The 19,590-nt window shown below is 40.3% G+C and overlaps 1 protein-coding gene across 1 annotated transcript in view; it reads right to left on the bottom strand.

The window, feature by feature from the left end:
* The window catches only part of fmn2a (formin 2a), a 40,544-nt gene that overhangs the window by 878 nt on the left and 20,076 nt on the right, over window positions 1-19,590 (bottom strand). Inside the window, exons 8-17 of the mRNA XM_028988196.1 lie at window positions 18,802-18,863; window positions 15,546-15,637; window positions 15,013-15,142; window positions 14,097-14,243; window positions 13,892-13,951; window positions 13,320-13,440; window positions 8,292-8,384; window positions 4,296-4,347; window positions 3,221-3,370; window positions 160-241 (exon numbers count right to left, since the gene is read on the bottom strand). Of these exons, the coding sequence (XP_028844029.1) occupies window positions 160-241; window positions 3,221-3,370; window positions 4,296-4,347; window positions 8,292-8,384; window positions 13,320-13,440; window positions 13,892-13,951; window positions 14,097-14,243; window positions 15,013-15,142; window positions 15,546-15,637; window positions 18,802-18,863 (989 nt within the window). The remainder of the gene's footprint in view (window positions 1-159; window positions 242-3,220; window positions 3,371-4,295; window positions 4,348-8,291; window positions 8,385-13,319; window positions 13,441-13,891; window positions 13,952-14,096; window positions 14,244-15,012; window positions 15,143-15,545; window positions 15,638-18,801; window positions 18,864-19,590) is intronic.

Here is a 19,590-nt window from a genome sequence, read left to right as displayed (position 1 = left end):
TATAATGAAATGATACCAAAATAATATGATATACTACTGGACTAATACAAATACGTGACTAATATAAATATACAATGCAACAAACTTGAGCTTTAGAAATAACAAAAAAATAATGATAGGAGAAGGACTAGATGTGAAGAAGGAAAACAAGGTACTCACTATCCCAGAGGAGTGTTTGGGCTTTACGTTGTAGGAAGCTTTTTCTCTTGCCTGTTGGAAACATTCCTCTGCCATTTTCATTCTGGAATCACAACAATGCATGATGACAGGCCTTCAGAGGAAAGGTAGTGGGAATAATGTCCCCACATTAGAATATATAAAGAACGCACATGTAAACGGAACAATCCACAGTTTCATCATACCACTGACCACTGAAGCTGAGGTTAATGGCACACCAGTCAAATACATACCGTGCAGATATAAAATAATACGCAGCTTCAGCAAATATCACAATACAAATGTAATTTTAAATACATTTAGATTTAAATGAGATCTCACTCATTATAGAGAACATAGTGCAGTATTTAGTAATCTCACGACTGGACTACTGCAACTCCCTTCTAGCTGGTCTACCACTATGTACCATCCAACCTCTACAACTAATACAAAATGCAGCAGCACGACTGATCTTCAACCTTCACAAATTCTCCCACACCACCCCTCTGCTACGCTCCCTCCACTGGCTCCCAGTAGCTGCACGCATCAGGTTCAAAATACTGATGCTGGCCTACAAAGCCAAACATGGAGCAGCACCATCCTACCTCACAGCCCTTATTACACCTCGCACTGCACCTCGTATACTCCGAGCCTCCAGTACTGCTCGCCTGGTCCCTCCATCTCTGAAGGTAAAAGGAAAACATTCATCTAGACTCTTCTCCATCTTGGCCCCTCGGTGGTGGAATGAACTTCCCCTCGAGGTCAGAACAGCTCAGTCACTGAGCACCTTCAAACGACAGCTCAAGACCTTCCTCTTTAAAGAATATTTAGATTAAATTGTAATTTTCTTGTTGTCGAACTTTGTACAGAATCTACAACAGAGTGAATTAAATAGATGTATTCATAGTTGGGGTCCTAGTGAACCGGAATTGATCTCTTCATCGATGGTAACTTGAAAGCACGTTGTAAGTCGCTCTGGATAAGGGCATCTGCCAAATGCCATAAATGTAAATGTGTAAATGTATTTTCATACTGAATCATGAAGCCAATTCAAGTGCGTTTGTCTCTGTACCAGCACCAGATAATTGTAATTGTTCCAAATGTCTTTGTAATACTGAATGTTCTCCGTCTCCTTGGGGACCTATTAGAGGCCGCAGAGATGGGATATTTTTTCAGACTTGTGTGATGTTTGTAGATGTTACAAAAAACTTCAGCCTGCTGTGTTGATTCAGGCAAGAGTTGAATCAACACAATAAAACAGCACTGGATAGACCAAAGTGTGTAACTGTCAGCCCTGGTCCAGTCTGTCATCGGTACAATTCCCATCACTTCAAAGGGCAAAACAACACATTAACACACACTAACTAGTAATAATAAAGTGGTATGTGTGGCATGTGTGTAACTATGTATGACATCATATAAGTATTATTTAAAGGGGGGCTCCAGTAGTTTATAAAAACCCAGACATTACAGAACTGCCAGAAGAAGGAAAGACATGATTTGTATGGCTTATTGTCTATCTTACCTTTACATTTGCAGCATTTATCAGACACCCTTATCCAGAGTGACTACAATAGTAGTTACAGGGACAGTCCCCCCTGGAGCAACTCAGGGTTAAGGGTCTTGCTCAGGGACACAATGGTAGTAAGTGGGATTTGAACCTGGGTCTACTGGTTCATAGACAAGTGGTAGTTGCCACTAGGCTACTACCACCACCCCCTTATTAAACTTATTATTATCTTATTGAACAAATAGCATTGATGAAGTGATTAATTAAATCACTTTCAATTAACTAAATCAATAAAAAACTGCTTAGGTTTCTCTTATGGTGTTCAGAAAACAATTACACACTAGCAAAAGGGACTGGGTGAATAGTTAGTTCCTCCTGTCCATGAAACAAAAAGTGCTCCTGTTTGTGTCTGTAAATTTTTTAAGTGCCTAAAGGCTCCAAATCAGTTTCTTTGGACAGTTATGGACATCTTTCGGATGAAATACTGCCCCCTCTAAGTTGAAGTTTAAATTCAGGTGGATGCACAATCTTATGCATTGCACCTTTATTATTTTCTCAAAGTAGGGTCTTTGAAATGTGAGTAGTGCGTTCTGCAAAAAATAAATAGAATAAAACAAATGTATGCTGCATATCTCATGGTCACAGCAATGAACCATATTGCTCAACTCATCATCTGCACACACAACAACACAGTATTATTCAGCTTGGTCAGGATAAGCCAGAATGACATAGGTTGGGCCGTTATGTTATTTCAGCCTGGGGCATATTTCTGTTGTCAGGACCTACGCTGCTATGGTGCCCTTGGTTGCCACAACAAAAGCCCCAGTGCGGGTGCCTGGGGATGAGCACAGCTTATAGTAACAAATCTGACCCAAAGCTCCTTATAGTATCACAGTACCTAACTGATGTGGTGCCAGGATATATAGATCACACACACACACACACACACACACACAGTCACACGCACTCACAGAGAGAATTTGTGTATGTTGGCACCAAAATGTATGTGAATGCATGTAGAATTCATGATAGGTTATTAGATAGCTAGTCAGCTTCATGTTTCTAAAGTTCTAAAACATTTCATGAACAAATGGACAAGATTGTGACAAAGTGAGCTATTTGGACCGAACAGGTCTCCTCTATTGCCACCAAAACCATAGATGCACTCTTCTAGACCACTGAATTAATGCTGTGGTATCTGGCATGTAGGTCGTACATGTCAAATTAACATCCAGCATAACATTGCTCACATCACACTACATGGCTTTCTTCTGGCCAGCCACATGACACATGATTATGATTCATCTTTTTTTTTGCTCATTGGTCCAGTTCTCACGTTTATGAGCTTGCCCTAGGTGATCTTGTTGGCGGAAGCATTGTCAGCATGAGCACCGTGAGCTATAGTAGCTCTTCTGTGAGAATCAATAAAAATAAGCCATGACCCTGTTGCCACTGCAGACTGGGAAATATCATGACTTGTTATGTCAAATATTACAGCATCTTCATTGTCATCTATTGCCTCTTTCAGGCATATCAGGAATTAAAATTTCTTACCTCTCCTGCAACAAATGTTTGTGCTCTTTCTTCCACGTTTCTTTAAAGTCAGACGAGAACTCGTGCCAAATTGAGAAGAAGGTGTTGGGAGAGACCTCCTTTTCTCCAGCCTTGGCTTTGACAGAGAAAAACACACTGAGCTCCAGGAAACTGCAAATGATGAAAAGAAGAGCAAAAGGCTTAAGAACATTGAGAACTGAACCTATCAGTTCTTTTGATCACACCCCCCCCCCCCCACCCACACACACAGAAGACAACTGTCATTGAATTTGACCTTTGACTATAAAATTCCACAAGTTAACATTTGCCACCAAATTTAAAGAAACTCCTAGGAGTTCCAGATAAAAGAACACGAGGTTACTGTGAATGTACAAAAATGCCCTCTAGGCATTCTTTAGGGTTTAAGATGTGGTGACTGCATGTATGAACAACCCCAAAACCTAATGCTTTGCCATGGCCGTTATCAACATAGTAAAACATTTGCCTATGAACCAGAAGACCCAGGTGGGTCAAAACCCACCTACTACCAGGTGGGTCCCTGAGCAACCCTGAGTGTCTCCAGGGGGGACTGTCCCTGTAACTACTGACTGTAAGTCGCTCTGGATAAGGGTGTCTGGGAAATGCCGTAAATGTAAATATAAATAACATATATAAATATATGAAAAAAACACAGCACACCAAAACCCTGAAAAAAGTTAGAACAGTAAAATACGCCTTGAAAAAAATCAGACTCTCCTGCCACACAGACAGGCAATGATGAAGTGCGTCTCTTTATCGGTCTGGAATTGAGGTTTTTCTGAGCTTCCCCAGTATAGTTTACAGACCTCTAGAGCCATTATTGTCTGGATAAACACTCATTCACATGTACACACAGGCTCTTTATATCCCCATTCGTTGCACACTCTGAAGACCCTCATAACTCTTCAGAGCCGTCCAAACGGAGACCACATTTGGACTAAGCCAGACAAACATTATTACAGAACGCACAAAAGCTGGAGTGAACACTGCATGCCATTCACCACGTCAGAAACATACAGTATGGGCAAAAATATATGTGATGCAAGACCGCACTTACGCTTTATGTGTCTCAGAAAGCTTTGTGTCCTGCGTCTCCAATTCTTCTTTAGCTGAAACAGATCAAAAAAGCATTGGGTTTTCATTTTTTTCCCCCCAACATGGCACCATTCAATTTACATTGTGCAAACAAAATATAATAGAAAGCATGATCCATAACACTTGTGGCAAATCAGGCACAATTTACTAAATACAGTACAAGGATTAGTCTTTTAGCACAGTCATATTGTAGTTTCTGTGATGCATAAACCTAGGCTTTTACACATTATTAAAACAGGATTATTTGCTAGGCAAACATTTCTAGATGAGGATAAGCGTGTATTTGTTGTTATAGAGGACTCAATCTGCACTTGTGGAGAGGTGAATGCCTACAGGTGAGGTTTTGCAATAGACCGTCAGAGGGATTAAAGGGCGTACTCCAGTTCAGAAAGTTTACACGATTCGGGATGTCCCTGTTCTTCACTCTGACAGACAGTCATGCGCATATGAACTGGTTACAGCATGGCTGGGGTTGGCATCTTCTTAAATTCTGACTTTAATCTGCTCAGGGACAGCAAACACAACTTCTGCTGTTTTATGAAGGAAGGGATGAAAAATGTATCAAAATGTGATTGGTTAAATGAGATTTCAGCAAAAAGTGTGTGAAGTGAAGTATTTTCTTTGCGTGTCTCAGATTCAGGGCTATGATTAAGTGTAGACATACTACATTAAGGTAGTTTAGAGTTAAAATGAGGGCTGTCAACATTAATACATTAAAAGAAATTAATGCAATTAAGGCAGCTGTGATTCAATTACATTGTGGGTTTGACTCATGAGCCAGATGTGAAACTCCTAGCTGAAGGCAATCACTACATATGGATTAAGATGGACAGTGAAGACGTTTTTGTGCCCACTTTGATTTTCAAATGGAGACACACAGCTCAACAAAAGCTCGGTAATGTGCCTGCTGCATTTGCTTGTGTTCAAATGAACACAGTACCATGTACTCATCATTCACGTCGGCCCTTCAGAGGAAATTTTAAGCCCTTACCCAAAAATGACCTAATTTGCACATAAAACGACATAATTTTCACTAAAATGTATTACCATTTTCAAAGTCTCCAGGGTATTTCATATTTAAAAATTGCCAATTGACAGCCTTATTTATAATATTTGTGTTAGTTATTACTCTAGGTCTTTGCCTAGATTAAATCAAAAATATTTGTGTGAGTTGCATTTGACATTTGAGAACGTTTCATATGGAACTTCTGTAATTTATTTCAGTTATTTACATCGATGCTTCCACACAAATTCACTGTACATCAACTCTTTACAGTGGTCCATCTGTCTGACACATTACAGCTTTTCCTGCGTCCACAGACATTTCAGAATGATATAAATATTATACATACGTATTAAATAGTTGTTACTGCATGTCAGCTCTCATTAAATCTTTATGAGTTTAACTGCCTGAAATCATCCGCTTCAGTGTCTCAAGGGCTTGCTGAGATCCATCTCCACAGGGATATTTTGATCCTTCTCCATAATCAAAAGCAGACGTTGAGTCCATGACGGCCACCAGGCCACCTTTTTATCTACTGTGTCGACATTAAATCATATCTCACCACAAATATCCTATTGATCATTTGATAAGACTGCTGAATCACTAAATATACATATCGATATACTATACTCCTTCAAAAGTGGATCTTGATCCCAACCCAGAATATGTTGTAGTTCTGAAATTTAGTTGACTGATTTTGGACCCTTCAGAGGTTTCTCACTAGACATGGAGGTAAAGACAAACATGATAATTATTGTTAGTCTGAAAAAACCTGATTATTTTTTTATCAGTTGCTCAGAGCAAGTCCAAGAAACAGGGAAAAGAAGGACGGCAATGTTCCCATGTTTTGCCAAACCGGTAGTCAAAAGGAATCGAATACACCTGCCAATCTCTTTATCAGTGTAGAACAGATCACCACATGTTACGCTTGGATCCTGACGTGGTCAGATGCCATCGCGAAGCGGCAGGAATTCCGGACATTTTGTGGCGCAGGGGCAGACCATAGACCAAACAGTTCCGCTTCTAGGAGTCTGCCTCCTCTCTGTCCTGTGGTAAGTTTTATGGCCGAGAAAACAAACAAGAGTGGTTGGTATTGTGGAGCCAGAAACACGTACGCCCTGAGCTTTAAAATCATACAAATAGCAAAAAAAAAAAAAAAAAAAAAACAATTCCCCCTAGTTCCTCAGATGTTTGCAACAAGGGGTATGGTGAAAGCAGGCTGGAGCCTTTGAGTGACTCACGTCACATTTTTGGGTGGGGAGACTGGATGAAAAATTCTGCCCCTGGAGGGAGACCCTGTGTGTGTGTTTGGATCAAAGCGAGAGCCGAGGATTCCAGTGTTTCTGTCGGAGGGCTGCTTTCATCGCGGCTTCCTCAAGGACAGCAGGCCCGGCTCTGGCCCATGTGTGAGTCATTACAGAGGGATATTTGAATACAAAAGCCCCAACAGAGCAGCTTGCTGGAGGGCACGGTGGGGAGAGTGAAGGCCAGCCGCGGACATGGGGGCCCGGACCTGGCTTTTCATGTCAGGCTTGTTGAATGGTTGGAGTGGCCGAGGGGAAAATAAACACACCGGAGAGAGGACTAAAGCAAACAGAGCAGGAAGTGGACAGCGGATTCATCATGAGTCCGCCGTTCCCACTACTAATTCATCATCATCATTTTTAAGCTGTGTTCGGAATAAACACACCCCATGAAGAACTGTTTATTTGATTTCCTGTCCTAAAAGAGAAGTGGGGGTGAAAGACAGGGAAGGCGAAAGAAAAGGCAGTAAGGGGGTGCTGAGGCCTGAGTGAAACCCAGCACCGTCAGGGTGGATGTAGAGGGAAAAGGAAACGCATTGGACAACTGCAGAGTAAACGCATTAAGAGAGGACAAGAGATCAACCAAGAGATCGCAGAGACATTAGGCTTGGCAAACATTTTTCATTCTGTTATTACATAACTACTGAGATTTTTCCCATAGTCGTTTTTGATTTAAAAGAAGAAAATGAAAGTGAAGTGATTGTCATTGTGAAACACTGCAGCACAGCACATGGTGACACAACGAAATGTGTGCTCTGCTTTTAACCATCACCCTTATTGAGTATGACAGGCGCCCAGGGAACAGTGTGTGGGGATGGTGCTTTGCTCAGTGGCTCCTTGGCAGACCGGGATTCAAACCGGCAACCTCCTGATTATGGGACTGCTTCCTTACCCACTAGGCCCCCAACAGTTAAAATACGTCCCATTAAAAGGTCTTATTCATGTTAATCTTCATTCTGGATTATTTCTCAGTACATTGTATGAGCAAACAGTTTGTGAAAAGATTGTGTCCCATATATTTATGTCTGAGCAACAGTATCAATAATGTCAACAAGATGATATAAGTCATTTTAGCCTGCAATGATCAATAAGTGGTAGTTTCTAAGGTAAATTAAAAGAAAAAAAATGTCTGCTGTGTGTGATGCAGACCACATGATATTTTTTTTTAGATAGAATGCCTTGTACTTCATTTTGTGCTTGATAGTTGTTCTCACCCTTGCGAAAAGAGCAATGATATGGATCCATTGAAAGTGGTTTGTTTGATGCATGGTCTTGTGTTGGTAAAGACTCCTACAGTAGGGTTTCCACATCACCCCATAGCGGATATTAACCACAGGATAGTCTCCTATCCTACCGCTGTTCTGTCATGGCTCAACTGTAGAAAACTCAAATCGCTGATCAATGGCTCCTCTCCACATTACTGTGGAGCTGCGGCCCTTATAGGGCCAGTGAAGTCTCCTCAATGAGAACTACCACTCAAGAGGCCCTGACAAGGCTCCCTGCCACAGGATGATAAAGTGTGGAGGCCGTGGAGATAGCACACAACACTGACCATGCCGTAGACATCACAGTGTGATGCGTGTGGCCATGCTAATAGCTGTGAGTTAAGGGAGTGAATTTGTGCAGCATTTGCCTGTGTCACATCACTTACCCTGAGTCAAAAATTCTTCCATCTTGTCCTTAAAAGGCTGGAGGTGATCTTCAGAGGACATGCTGCATACTTTTGCCATTTCTGTCTCGCAAGCTGAAAAGGACAGGAAATGAAAAAGACAGAGAAAAGAAAAATAAAGATACAAAAAAATGCTGAATAAGGCATGCAACATATTCTCAAATGCAGAAGCATAAGTAACCTGAACCCTAAATCATCAGGAATATTCCTGCTGTTAAAACACTCAACCTCCTCACTTTAAAATACATAATATAAATATTAATTGAAGAAGTATGGTTTAGTTATTTGGAGAACATAAATAGACAACTTGTAAACATGATGTCAACTCTTTTCATCTGTATGGATGTGCAGTAGCTTCAGATCATTGAGATCAGACCATTCAGATAAATTTTTTTTCTTCCAATAAATTATTTTAGAATGAGCTGACAAGCTTGGGATCTTTGCCCATTCTTCATGTTTTTTAACCTCACCAAAGGTGGGGATTTTAATTGAATTAACGACATAAGATTTCTAGACAAAACTTTGATTGACTTGCTTGCTGTGATAAGTATGATTGTCTTTGCAGCCTTGAATTTCTGTAAATCACTTTAGCTGATGCTTGTCTAACAGTTGTCAGTAGAGTGCTTGTCACAGCCTTCATTAGATCATCTGCTAGTGTTTTGCTGGTGGGTTTCTTAGTTGTGCCGATTGTACTCTCCATGTATCCCATCACCCTTGGTGAGCAGTAGGCAGCAATTAAAATGTACCTAGGGAGCAGTGTCTGGGGACGGCACTTTGCTTGAGCAAAGGCACCTTGACGGTTTGGTATTTGAACCCTTTGGTTACGAGTCCACTTTCTTACCCACTATCCACCACTGCCCCATAAAGAAGCCATATTCTGGTAAGTTGCATATTTGTTGTTGCCATCTATTTGCCATCATCTATTTACATTAGATTCCCATTTACAGCATTTGGTGTCCTTGTCCCCATTGACCCGATGGGCTTACTTTTAAGCTTTGATCATTGTAAGGACATCACTCACTCACTATCCATAACTACTGACTCTTAAGCAGAGTGGTTTTGGATGATGAGAGGAAATTGTAGAACCCAAAGCAGAGCTACTTCCTAAACAGGGAGTACATGTAAACACCACACACACAAACTCACAATCTTGGAGGTGTTAGGTCATATCAGCATGAATACCAATAATTACCATGAGTCTAAAATCTCGGGACTTCTGTAAGAAGTAGGATTTTGTTGGAAGATGCTTTGGTGACATCTAGGCTGCCCAAGCAGAGAAGGATCTAGATAAATGTATAATAAGAACTCTGATGCAGTAGGGTGATATACCTTTTTTGTATGCATACAAAACAAGTGCTTTTAAATATGATGCAGGCAGCAACTCTAAGTCAGTGGGGACAGCTGCATTCTAGATTAGTTGGAATGGTAAGGCTGAATGGTACGCTGAGGCAGCCCTGATTGTAAACCTTATTGAAGACCAGATACACCATTTCATATTAGGATTCCCTTTTGACAGTGGCTTCATTGTGTGCCCTGATATGCAAAAAAATTATATTCAGAAATGGTTAAAGGAACATGACACAGTGTTCATGATGTTGATTTGCCCTCCAAATTACAAAGATCTCTGTCAGATCAAGCATCTGTGGGACACACAGGAAAAATGTGCCTGAATGTGTCTGAATATGTCTTCAACACATCACTGTTCAGCTGTGGTACCTACCTGCCTCCAAAAAACCAAGATCATTCCAGTGCAAAAGAAATCAACTGTGTCCTGCCTCAATGACTACCGGCCCATAGCATACAATCCCATCATTATGAAGTTCTTTGAGAGGCTGGTTCTGAGGCACATGAACACCCAGCTTCCACAGAATCTGGACCTGCTTCAGTTCGCCTACCGGCCAAACCGCTCCACAGACGATGCCATCTTGTCAGCCCTTCACACAACCCTCTCCCACCTCTCCCACCTTATGCCAGAATGCTGTTTATTGACTTCAGCTCTGCATTCAATACTGCCATCCCTCAGAAGCTTTTAATGAAGTTGGACCTGCTGGGAATAAGCTCTCCACTCTGCAGCTGGATCTTGGACTTCCTATCAGACAGGCCTCAGTCAGTGTATATAGGAAATCACACCTCCAAGGTCCTCAGACAGGTTCCTCACAGGGATGCTGCTCAGCCCACTGCTGTTCACCCTGTTTACACACGACTGTGCTGCACAGTACGGTTCAAACCACATCATCAAGTTCGCAGATGACACAACAGTAGTGGGGCTCATCACCAACAATGATGAGTCTGCCTACAGAGAGGAGGCAGATCCACATCTGGTGGATTGGTGCCGGAGCAACAACCTGATTCAATGTCATCAAGACCAAAGAGATGCTTGTCAAGAATCAGACTGTCCACACCCCACTGCACACCGATGGATCTGCTGTGGAGATTCCTAGATGTGCACATGACAGACGACCTCTCCTGGATCCTCAACACCACCTCCACCATCAAGAAAGCCCTCCTCCCATCCTCATTCCCATCATTCTACCAGGGGACCACTGAGTTATTCGTCTGTGTTTTATTATTTCAATACATGGTATACTGTGTATACTGTTGTCCTGACAATAAACCAGTCTTGAATCTTGAATGTTAACTATTATTTTCCTCAAACAGCAGTTAAAAAAACAGTAGTGCAGTGCCCTAAATCATACAGAGGGGCCAGAGCTTGATGTGGCACAAATACATCCCATCCTGTTCACCTGTTTCCTTCTCCCGGCTTGATGAGTGATGCACTTGCCCTCTGAAACGTCTGTGGGACACATCTGAGTCATGCTTCATCAGCGGCCAATGATGGATAAGGGATTTGCATGCCAGAGAGCCCCCTTGTACATTAGACTAATAAGGCTACCATCTGGCCATGATAGGGCTAGTTCTTGACCTCTGGCCAACAGAATGTATTTCTTACCAAAACACCCCTCTGTTACATGAATGCTAGCATCTGCTCCTGACTGTTTGTGGATGCCAGTGACGACACGTTTATTATGTGGACCATTGCATGCCATTGAAAGCAAAGCAGAAAAGAATTAAGTGAGCTGTGCCACTGGGAAACATTTAGCATGCTTTCTTCTTCTGTATAGGAATACATTTTTATTCCTGGAAAGAAAATATGGATGTTCTCTTTTAGAATGCGTGACTAGTTCACTGACAAAAGTCACTGACAAAATTCCAGCATGTGAAAAACTCAGCCTATTAAATGTGTTGATTATGTGAATCATTATAACAATGTCTGTAACCCGCTGTTCATTCCGGTGCTGCAAGACTGCACGCATACTTGACCTTGGGCATCCAAGCAAACTTGAACACAATAGAAAAAGTCATAAAGTCTGGAAAACATTTGTTGTGTTTGAAGTTTGCTGACGGGCCCAAAAGAATGTGGTAGTGCCTGCTGTTGTGGAGTCTATAATTAATAGTCTTTTTGTCCATGTCTAGCCACTTTCCTTTTCATTTACATTGAGAATTTAAATAAACACTGCTTTCACTCAGACCATAGCCATCTCAGGGCCTTGTTGCAGCAATTTAACCTAAAAAAAAAAAAAAGAGTCATAATCGATAATCAATCAGATAAATCTTTTTAAATTATAAACGCTGTGATTTGTTTGGTTTGCATTTGTCCCAAACAATCAATTCACATTTCTCTTGATTTTCCTAAATAATAAATAATGACTTTTAATGTTGTAAACATTGTAAACATTTTTTTTATATACATTTATTGTCTTTTGCAAAGGTGTGGTGAATGAAAGGGGTGTGTCCTCTGATTCAATATTCAGGTGAACGTGCTTATATGTGTGAGTAAGTGACTTGTGCTGTATGCATCACACAAACAGACAAATTGGTTTATACCAATTTAAAAAATTTTCAGGACAGAGCTTGACCTGTTCTGACTTGTTTTGTAGTCAGTAGTATTCTTCTAGAATACACACACACACACACGTGGAAACTAGAATTTCATCAAAAGCCATTCTGCTGTGGACACTCAATATAAGACATACCAAAAACACTACAATCAGAATGGCTGGAGTCAGCTCAGATCCCCCATCTGGATTAAGTTTGTCCGTCTGAGCGAAAGAGAGACTTCACAGAGGTGACAGTATGGAAAAGGCCTGCACCGCAACCACAGCATGTTACACAATGTTTGTGTTTAGGATTGCGTAGATATTATTTTTTGACAGTAGCCTAGCACTGAAGGATATATATTGTTACAAATTTTAAAATATTAAGATATTATACTAGTTCAACAGCAATAACCACAGATTTTATAGGCTGACAGAACGCGATTTACCATCACAGGCTGATAAAATGTGTGCCTATAGTGGCAATGACACACAATGGGTGGCCGTGTAGATTGATATATTTCTTTTTTTTTTTTTTATTGATGTACCGGATTGGTTGGCAATTACCAATCAAAATATTGATAGAGACAGAGATCTATATAGATCTATTAATAATTTACAAACCTGTCAGCACAGCAAAATCTTTCTATGACAGTAATGTTGAAAAAGTTGTGCTGTCTTACATTGAAGGTCTAGACTCAGTAATGGTGCCAAATATAATATAAAAAAAGTGGGTGTCTTATATTCAGGGTAATCTATTTGCTATACTGACCACCACTTTGACAGAAAGGTGGTTTACATATAATGACTGAATTAATCAAAGTGAAGTGATTGTCATTGTGAAACACTGCAGCACAGCACACATTGCACACAACGAAATGTGTCCTCTGCTTTTAACAATCACCCTTGGTGAGTAGTGGGCAGCCATGAAAGGCGCCCAGGGAGTAGTGTGTGGGGACGGTGGGTGCTCAGTAGCTTCTTGGTGGTTCAGGATTTGAACCAGCAACCTTCTGATTGCTGGGCCGTTTCCTTACCCGCTAGGCCAGCCATTGCCAAATTTTTAATTTAGCATATAAATGGACATGAGGACATGCAATCATGATATTATGAACTGTTAGATCTACAGATGTCTCACCTTTCAAGTCTTTTCTTAACTTTCTTAAGTCCTTCTGAAAATCGTCAAACTTCATCTGAGAGGCCTGGAAAAGGTCTTGTGGCTCGGGAAGAGGGTAGACAGATGTCTCTCTGCTGCCATCCTGTCAAACACATGCACATAAAATGACCTGCTGACATTTTGAAATAAAACAGGATTTACATTGTGGCAAATATTGTATAAAGGTACAGTAGGGATAATCAGTGGAAAATTAGTCTTGCATGAGGAGTGCACTAAAAAACACTAAAGCAAGACGAACAGTTGACTTTGGCAATGACGTTTCAGCTGACTTCACCTAATCTGGCTTAACCACGTATTTACAATAGATCCTTTTTGGATCTTCAGCCAAGCATGCCTGAAATGAAGTGCAGGTCTAGTGCAAAGGGGGGTTGTAGTAAACAAATGGAAGGAAACAAATGTAATGTAAAACATGTTAACATGCTCTGCTCTAAGGCAGGAATGATGATGAAAAACTTGGAAAGAAATCTAAGGAATTGCAGCACAGGCCAAAAAATGAGCAAATCAAACAAACAGGACATTTAAACATACTTTACCTCATCAAAGTTCTTGAGATAGTATGCAACAACGTAAGACAAAAGGCTTTGTGAGTTATCCTAATACACAAAAGAGAGGGAGAAAGTAATGGTGGATCAATTATTCTGAAATTAGTCACAAAAGAGTTTATCAGCTTTATATGGAAAGCTGAGAGTTAAGTAACTATAAAAAATACAATGTATTTGAACCATTTTATACACTCACACTGCTCTTAACATCTTTCAGTTTGGGTAGGATGTCTAGGGTAAAACCGTCTGCCTGTCCTCGGCTCCGGTTCCCGCCGTTCATGATATTCCCAAGGGCCAGAACGAGACCCAGGACCTGCATCACCCCCTCATCTGTCTGTAAAGTCTGATATTGAAGAGAAGGAAATAAAAATGACTAATGACTAAAATAAAAAAACAAAAACATTGAATTAAAGACTAATGCCCCCCTGACCTCAAGTACAATAACAGTACTGCGGCTGAGAGTGTTTGTCCAACTTCAAATTCCTTCCTCTGAGGATCTCTTTTGGTCCATTAACAGCCCAAAATTAGTCAATAAGCCTCAGCAAGGCACATTTTTTTTTCCACAACCCCATAATCATACTGATCATCCCTCCTCTTTCCCACCAACTGCCTGTAACCATTGTTATTTGCACATATTTGCTTATATATCTACTATAGTAACCTTCTCTTTAATTCCACATCTACCTCTTTTAACTCTTTATTCTATACATATTTCATGTTTAATGGTATAATATATGTAAACATTCTTATTCTACTTGCAATTTATTCTACTATTTCTTTGTAGATGCAACAATCTAATGTAATAAAACACAATAAGTGAAAAGTGGTTGAAAATTGCATAACTATTTTGTATAATGTTGCAATGAACTTTGAAATGTTACATAAATGTTTCAATTTGTTTTCAATGTAATAAAAACTTGTACACTGGCTTTTTGATTGAGTGCCAAATGAGCCAGCCTCATATGATCCTCACAGTGTTGCAAACTGTTTTTAAAGCCCATATATCATTTGAAACATAAAATTCAGCCCAATAAACTGAGGACCAAATAAGGAAACAATAATTTATTTATTCCATTCCCTGTATTTAAATACTTGACCTGTTTCTCTCTCACCTTACAGACCCTCTGTAGGATCTCCACCTTTCTGAGCACTGAAGTGATGCACTCTGCAAACGTGCACTGGAAAATGATGCAGAACACCCTCCCTGAGAACTGAGGGATTTGTGAGAGCTGGAACAAAAACCTGACAAGAAGCAGAGAGAGAGAGGTGGGGGTGTCTATTGATAAAGATGTAAAAGTACAAATTTAGATGTTTTTAAAATAATTTGATAAAGCCAAATATTTGTTACAATGATCTCCAAAATATCAATTACTAATGTCTAAATATTGCACAAAATGAAAAATCCCTAAAACAAGACCATGTGTGCAGCATATTTTAATGTTGATCAAATTCCAAATCGTCTAGAACATGTTGCAATAAAAGCATTCAAATGATTTGATAAATCAGATACAGATCTAAACCAGTCCTTACGTCTGCAGTATTCCTATTCTATTACATTTCCTGTCTAACCCGTCCAGTGAAAACAAAAGCTTTGGTACTGTGCAGGAGACACGAGGGGATAGCACTCAGACATAAAGGGCCTCACTGCTCAGGTTTGTCCAGTGGCTTTGCGTCTTCCTTATCTTTGGATCCCTTCACATGCTTCTCTATCTTCTCCATCTCCTCCTGCTGCACTCTCTATACAACAAGGATGAATGGAGGAGGAAAGCATGGTTACATTCTATATCAGGTCACCATGAACAAGTCTAGAGAAGCCACCACAGTTCTCTTGTTGACTGCACTGGTTAGATTATGGGAATCAGTATGTATACAGTTTTGGTTATGTTTACTGACCACATACATGTACAGTACTGTGCAAATATTTTAGGCACAAATATAGATACATTCGTTTAAGTTAGAAAAAAAAACCTTTGTGAAATATGTTTTAAATCGATTCATCTTATAGCATATTGTTCGTAGAGAAATTTGGCTTGGACCTTGTGTGTGTGGAATTTGCGTGCTCTCCCCATGTTAGTATGGGTTTCCACTGGGCTCTCCGGTTTCCCCCCACTCCTTAAAGGCATGTACACTAAGTGAATTGGCAACTCTGAATTGTCCATAGGTGTTATAGGTGTGTGAGTGAATGCTGTGGGTGTGTCTATGTGCCATTGTTGGTTTTCATGCATTTTCCTGCTCCACCATGACCATCTGAGTGTGAATCATTAGCCCAAAGTCAGACATCAGTTGTTTGTTAAGCAGTGTGTTTGTGAAATATGGGTAAACACGGGTCAAGAGAAGAAAAATTGGGTGTCAAATCGGCCCTTTTTTACTTAAAATGTAAAATTGGAAATGTTGGAATTCATAAACAAGCAACGTTTCATGTTAAATAACAGAGCAGCAATCACAGAATTGGAACATTGTGGGGAAAAATTATAAACTTTCTGCTGTCAAGGAAGGGGAGGGCATTTTAGTCGATTCGCCATCTGCTGACTGGGGGGATATTCTGTCTTTCATTTTAAGTGTAAATAATTCTAATGAAAAGCAGACAGCTTTCTTTTGGTGCTTCTCTCTGTATTCGTGTGTGTTACAATTGCTGTCAAAAATGCTGTTTTAAATGCTGTCAAAATCAATAGTTGTTTCAGTTTCAATCAATAGCTGTTTGATACAGCATAAGGCATTTTACACATTCAGTACGGCAAACACCAGCCAACACTGGACATGCAATGGACCGCTTCCGACTGCATTTTCTGGTTCAGTCATCTCACTAAATGTTAACGTTTCATCAATAAGCCACCACCAAAAACAACAATGGTGCCACACATCAGTGCCACATTTTGGTGTATTATAATTGGAAAAGTGATTATTTTGAAGCCTCACATGGGCTTCTTCAAAAAAGAAAAGCTGGTGTACGTAACAGAGAATATTTCCAAAAAAAGTTTCTGTATTTACGTAATACTTTGTGGACTGTAAAGAAAATAGTGAGGTGCTGGAAATATAAGGAGAATGAAAGATATTGAGAATGACACAGCTTTTAACCTCCATGCATTCCTTAAAAATATCATTATGCGGTGCACTTTTGGGGGAAAGTACACTTCAGATTAATTAAGTCCTTAAGCGCCAGTGTGCTGTAGGGGAACAAAGTCGGACCTTAAACCACAAAGAGGAAGAGAAAGGGGGAGAAAAAAAGAGAAGGGCGGTGTAGAGGCACACCTCCCTGTGTACTGTGGTTTGGGGTGGTGGGATTGTATGGGGGGACTGGCGGGGAAGAGGAGAGGGCACACCATTATGTGTACTGTGGTTATGGGCAAGAGAGCCGGAGACAGAGTGGAGTCTCTCACACAAAAGAGAAACAACCAAACGTTTCAACTTAACAACATTCCCTTGAGCTATGACTGGAAGGATAGGAGGAGGTGGAGGAGGAGAGATAGGGCAAAAGACCAAATGGAGAGAGAGAGATTGAGAAGGCAAGACAGAGACAGTGGGTAACTAGGAAAACTCGAGCTCATACAAATGTCCACAGTATGTCTCCAGCTATTACATTTTCTTATGATCAATAACATGAATGCTAATGATCCAAAGCATTTCAGAAAAGCATAGCATGGGTAAAATTTGAAAAACATGCCCTGTCGATGCACTGTGTCATGCTGATATAATGTAGAGAGGACAAGTTTTTTTCTTCTACTTGAAACCATTTGGCGTCATTTGGCCTAATGAAGATGCATGGCTGCAGCACTGTGTCTTTATCTCATCGTTACGGGCATGTAACATATCTCTCACACTGACAGCAAGATTTATGAGTAACACCAAGGCACGACCATAATCATAGTTTGCCATCGGAACATATTTTGTGGAGAGGGGCAGTAACACACAAATTGGTAACAGTAACTTTTCAGAAGGGACCACAAGAAAAAAGTTTGCTCCTTGGGTTGTGGTGAAGTTACTGAACGCAGACAGTTGAATGTTATTCTAAGATGAATGGTGGACTGGGAAGAATTTGCATAATGTTGTTCTAGCAACACGATGATGCAAAAAGGTTGGATTTGGTCTGTGAATGTACCTTTATTCTACTTATTCTACTTACAGAAGATTATTACAGGCCAGTTTTGCTAGTAGCCATAAAATGGAAGGTTCCAGTTGATGAATCTTGGTCAGATTATTATTTTAGGAGGGCTGTATAGACTCGGATTTATTATGTTTAACCTGTGTCTATGAAGTGGCCCTGAACCTGTAAGTCTAAATAACAGAATGACTCTTGAAATAGATATCGGACCACTGTGCAGATTTTATGGTGTTCAGTTGCACCATAATGTTTACAGCCTTGGATCTTAAACTCTGGAACTCGGACTCCCTCTAAATTGCTAATATTCACAGCTGCCGTGTGTTTAAATGCAGTGTTATTATTCTCAACGAAGTCCAGTACTGACTGCAGTATTGACAATTGATTCCTATAAGGAATTCTACTGTAATTTTGTTAAATATGCCTGCTACTGTTTTTTATTTGTACCAAATATTTCTGGAGGTGGTGCTCATTGTTAAATGCAGCATATTCTTTCTGCTGCAGTAGCCCATTCAACGAGGTTTGGGCAGTGGCAGGACAAATGGTGGAGCCCAGTCTGTGGGTTTGTGGTTTGTGTGTTTGTTTTGGTGTTTAATGCACATGTCCTCTTTCACTCTCTCTCCTCCGCTCCTTTCTTTTCATGCTGACCATGTCATGTCTTGGATACAGAAACAGAGTTGGTGAGCATGCAGTTCACACTAGTGTGTCATGCGTGAGGCGTTAGGAGATGATGCACAAGATGTCACGCCAACAAAGGGTCAAAACACACTATGGAATAAAAAAAAATCATATTACATTTGCTTACATTTTCATAGAGAGCTTGCAGAGTCTCCAGGTCCACCACAGTGTTGTCCATGTTCAAAATTGCTATTGGGAAAGAACAATTGTCATGTATAAGGACATTTAAATCAAACAACAGCAAATGTGGCAACAAAGAAAGGAGTTTCAACAAAACCTAGAGGAAAAAAAACAAGCACCACTGGATGGAAATCTGGCTTGTGGCACAGAGCTAATTATGGCATCTTCATTTGGTCTCGGTGGATGTGGGACTTCAGACAGAAGACAGAATTCCACTGTAAATTGAAGGTCATTAAAGAAAATAAGCCTTCTAGATTTTTGGGGAGCTGTTTTTGTGATAAGGAGCCAAAGCAGTCCATACCGAATGAAGCAGCCGCAATAAGCTGTTTGTCCTACAGCAAACAATTATTTGTCAGGGATGTCTTTCACTCTATGGACAGCTTGATCTGTGTGATACTGTTTTTACCACTTAATGCACCAGGACAATTAAAATTCATTTTGGCCTGGCAAGTCCAAACCAACATTTCAGAAATTACAAATGTTCTAGTTTCTAGAAAAGAGAGAGTTGAGAACAGGAGAAAACAGCCTCCATATTTTGCATAATACAGACAATCAGCAGTTGGCTATTTAATTTACTATTTAATGAAGCTCTCGGCATAGGTGCTCTTTACCTGACACTGCCTCTACATCAGCACATGGCTTTCATACTGGGACAAAGAAAGAAAACAAATAACGTTTCCCCACCATAACTCTAAAATAATCTGTCAGGGCACATGTTTGAATTCCTGATGCCGCC

Source organism: Denticeps clupeoides, chromosome 8 (genome assembly GCF_900700375.1).
Source record: "Denticeps clupeoides chromosome 8, fDenClu1.1, whole genome shotgun sequence".
In the NCBI taxonomy this organism is placed as follows: domain Eukaryota; kingdom Metazoa; phylum Chordata; class Actinopteri; order Clupeiformes; family Denticipitidae; genus Denticeps; species Denticeps clupeoides.
Note: the sequence above shows the minus strand (reverse complement) of the source record. Positions and strands in the feature narration are given on the sequence as shown.